Source organism: Priapulus caudatus, unplaced genomic scaffold (genome assembly GCF_000485595.1).
Source record: "Priapulus caudatus unplaced genomic scaffold, Priapulus_caudatus-5.0.1 Scaffold137, whole genome shotgun sequence".
Taxonomy (NCBI): domain Eukaryota; kingdom Metazoa; phylum Priapulida; class Priapulimorpha; order Priapulimorphida; family Priapulidae; genus Priapulus; species Priapulus caudatus.
Genome location: NW_014577198.1, coordinates 269,096 through 273,357, shown reverse-complemented (window position 1 = coordinate 273,357; position 4,262 = coordinate 269,096). Strand labels below are relative to the sequence as shown.

The 4,262-nt window shown below is 46.3% G+C and overlaps 1 protein-coding gene across 1 annotated transcript in view; it reads left to right on the top strand.

The window, feature by feature from the left end:
* LOC106806016 (putative aminopeptidase W07G4.4) overlaps positions 1 to 3,542 on the top strand; it is a 15,496-nt gene extending 11,954 nt beyond the window's left edge. Inside the window, 5 exon segments of the mRNA XM_014807842.1 lie at positions 916 to 1,195; positions 1,198 to 1,256; positions 2,088 to 2,195; positions 2,473 to 2,604; positions 2,771 to 3,542. Coding sequence (XP_014663328.1) covers positions 916 to 1,195; positions 1,198 to 1,256; positions 2,088 to 2,195; positions 2,473 to 2,604; positions 2,771 to 2,914 — 723 coding nt within the window. The 3' untranslated portion in view covers positions 2,915 to 3,542.
* The last annotated feature ends 720 nt before the right edge of the window (positions 3,543 to 4,262 follow it).

Below are 4,262 nucleotides of genomic sequence, written 5' to 3'. Positions count from 1 at the left end.
GAGCGACCGATGCATGAGAGAGAGAGAGTGAGATAACTGACGACGGAGAGAAGATGAGAGCAGATGAGAGAGAGAGATGATACTGGAGATGAGAGAGAGAGAGACTGAGAGAGAAGAGGAGAGAGAGAGAGAGAGAGAGAGAGAGAGAGAGATGAGAAGATGAGAGAGAGAGAGAGAGAAGAGACAGAGAGAGACGAGAGAGAGAGGAGAGAGTGGAGAGAGGAGAGAGGACTCGGAGGATGAGATGAGGTTGAGAGAGATGGAGAGAGGAGAGAGCAGAGCAGAGAGAGACGAGAGATGAGAGAAGAGAATGATAGAGAGAGGAGAGAGAGAGAAGATGAGGAGAAGAGAGAGGAGAGAGAGATTGAGATGAGAGAGACAGAGAGATGAGAGAGAGAGAAGAGGAGGAGAGGACGAGAGACTGAGACGAGAGACCGAGAGAGAGACCGAGAGAGATATGAGGAGGAGAGAGAGAGAGGGAGAGAGATGAGATTGTGAGAGAGATAGAGGAGAGAAGACGAGGAGAGACGAGAGAGGCCAAAGGGCAGAGAGCAGGAAAAGGGAGAGAGGGGGGAGGGGAGGAAATATGGAGGGTAAAGGTGGAAAAAGTGAATGGAAGGAGTTACGAGGGATGGAGTGTGGAGGCTGGGACTGAGAAGGAATTGGAGGAAAGAGCAAGTTAAGAGAAGAGCGAGAGTGAAGAGGAAGTGCGAAGGCAGGAAGGAAGAGCAGGGGCAGTGAGGAGAGAGGAAGGGAGAAGTGCAGAAGTGCGAGTGTAGGTGGGAAGTGAGATGAAGGTCCCAAGAGGTCATCACATTCAGTTAGCATTCAGGGTCGCGGTGCGATGATGTCCATCTCGCAGGCCCGAAACCGATCCAGAAATCTGACATGTAGTGTCGACGTCAGTGAATAGAGCGCGGTACATCCCACTACTGGCTGGGAGATACCAACCCCCAATACGACACTTCTATCCCACAGACGCTGAACGTGCTGAGGCCGCGCGGCGTCCGGGTGATCGGAGCGATGTGCATGGTGCGTAACAGCGTCGGGTCTGAGTGCTACGTCGCCGACGAGCTGATGGCCTCGCGCGCGGGCAAGCGCGTGCGCGTCGGCAACACGGACGCGGAGGGCCGCATGGCGATGACCGACGTGCTGTGCTGGATGAAGGAGCGAGCGACGAGCGAGGGCCTCGTCAACCATTTACGATCGCGACGCTGACGGGCCACGCGGTGCGCGCGATGGGCCCCAACTACAGCGTGAGTTGTTGCCGCCGCTGTGTTGTGCGAGTGCTTGCATCGGCGCTGCGTGTGCTGTGTGTAGTTGTAGCAGCAGTAGTCGGTAGTAGCAGCAGTAGTCGGTAGTAGCAGTAGTAGTAGTAATAGCAGCAGCAGCAGTAGTAGTTGTAGCAGCAGTAGTTGTAGCAGCAGTAGTAGTTGTAGCAGCAGTAGTTGTTGTAGCAGCAGCAGTAGTTGTAGCAGCAGTAGTAGTTGTAGCAGCAGTAGTTGTTGTAGCAGCAGCAGAGTAGTTGCTAGAGCAGCAGCAGTCAGTAGTTGTAGCCAGCAGTAGTATGTAGCAGCAGTGTAGTTGTAGCCAGCAGTAGTTGTAGCAGCAGTTAGTTGGTTTGGTAGCAGCAGCAGTAGTTGTAGCAGCACAGCAGTTAGTTGTAGCAGCCAGTAGTTGTAGCAGCAGTAGTTGTTGTAGCAGCAGCAGTAGTTGTAGCACCACAGACAGTAAGCTGCAGTTACCACCAAATTTTAAGTCAGGATGGAAGATCATGCATTTTATAATGTATATAATTACAGGAAATGGCCACACAGCCATATTCTTTTACTATTTATGTCCACATAGAGACAAGAGCTGCAGTTTAATTTGGGAAATTCGACATCACTGATACGCCTAATTTCGACTATTCAGTGTAAGAGATTTATCGTGAATGCATATGTGCGATGCAGTTAAGTCATTGTCAAGCTGTGACACAGTGGTTGTCAAGCTGTGACACAGTGGTTGTCAAGCTGTGACAGAGTGGTTGTCAAGCTGTGACATCTGATTGTGTCATCTATATGTCATCTCTGTGTTTGCACGGACAGATCGTGATGGACAACGGTCCGGCAAACAGGGACGGCGTCGCCAGAAAGCTGTTCAATGCAGGAGAGGAATTCGCTGATCCGTTTGAGATATCCACCATCAGACGCGAGGTGACATAGCAGCTACTGACGCGTCCCCCGTGTATAGTCAACCCTGCGTTAACAATCACCTCTATATAACAAACACCTGTCTATAAAGGAAAGTCCTTGAGACTTTCCTCGAGTAGCGGTTATACAGGGAAACCGTCTGTGGAACTGACACCTGCCAATAAAGCAGACTTGACTTTTACTTAGTTAGTGTAGAAGTTGTTAGTGTATAACAAACAAGAAAATCCTGTTGTTAGTGTAAACAAACAATAACAAGGTGCTTAATTATCCTTGCTCGCAGGACTACGAGTTCAACAAGGGCAAGGCTGAGTATGAGGATCTAGTGCAAGCTAACAACGCTCCGTCGACGATGACGGCGCGAGGTCACCAGATTCCCGCAGCGTTCATGATCGAGGCATCCGGCCTGGAGAAGGTGGGGAACACCAACCACCCACACGTTAAACATTTGCGTAGCAGAGTTTAGTAAAAAATAGTATAGTTAAAGGTCTCAGGTTACTCAATTCTTTGCTGGGTTTAGGTTTAGATACGTGTTCAGGTAGAAAGTCCTCTAAAACAGTGTTTTCCTTTTCTGCTTGCAGCATGGTATAGATTCCGAGAAACCCTTACGGTACTCCCACATCGACATCGCGGGATCGAGTGGCCCGTTTCCCGGCATTCCCACTGGGGCTCCTCTACTTGCCCTTGCTAATGCATTCCTGTTGGATCGCGTCACGTGCGACTAGAAAAAATAGTGCCTGTGGTTCTGCATGCACTTAGGGGATAGTTGGCAGTGGATTCTGATGGTTTTCAAAATCATTGTTAACCGAGTACGTTTCTGCAAAAAAGTCGACATAAACTATAGAATGGCAAGTATAGAGTATAAGTGCATAGTCTGCACACTGAAATGAATTTACACAGGACACTAAAATTACTATAACTGTATTTCTACATGGAGTAAGAAAATATCAGATTAACTGTGAAGTTTGCTGATAGCTGCTAGGTGAGACGAAACTAGTGGCAAGTTTCGTGGAATGCAGCGCGACTTCTGTTGTTCAAACCAAGTAAAGTTCTTGCGAACACAGTGATAACAGTAAATTTGGATTGAAATTCATATTTCGAAAAAAATGTGTGCATAATTATATACATTATATATATATATACACATAAATATATACATATTTAACTTGATGAAGGCTTCGAATAATGCATATCTAGTATGACTAAGCTGATTCTATGCTACTCATAACACTATCATGTGATGTTATTGCAGAGATTAACTGCTTACAAAAGATTTTTCTACAAATGTAGGAAATAATGTTTGTATTTAGGATAACAAAATTTCTTAATAAACTGTCTGCTCCATGGTTCCCACAAAAGTGTATGATTTTTTTAATGACTTTTCAAGGACATGTTCTTTTCAAGAACAGTCTGTGACAAGTAGTTTTTAGCATTTTAGAGTCATCATATATCACCTTGGATTCTATTATAAAGTAAAATTAGGACAGCAGACTTAAATTAGCTCCGCCGTATTACCGAGTACTATGCCTCACGTCGTTTCATATTGTCATTTCACGTTAGATTCATGGCACAATCCGAGCTAACAATATGTAAAGCGTTTGATGCTAACATGTAATCACTCAGAGGCTATATGTATTCAATACAATGTAACTGTATCACTTCCGACAATTTTATTATTTTTAACTGACCTCAACACAGCTGCCTCAACGCAGTTTATCGATTTTTTCTTCGTGAAAAGACTATATGGTTACCTCCGCACAGGAGGGAATGTAATTAGGTCTCGTGTGTGATGTTCGATGTGCTGTGTTGTAGCCACTGTGTCGCGCGATCGATCAGCAGCAGCTTCGCTATTAGGGCGTTCGAGTCAGCAGCAGCTCGCTGTTTAGGGCGGTCCAAGTCAGCAGCAGATCGCCTTTAGGGACTCCAGTCAGCAGCAGCAGCGAGCGAGCCAGCTGTGTTATACACATACAATGTTACATGCTGGCGGAGAGATATGCACTCTCCGTGTGGTGCCCTCTGTCTAGTCAGTACATGTATTTGTAGTTTGAATTACATCGCCAATAAAGAAATTTA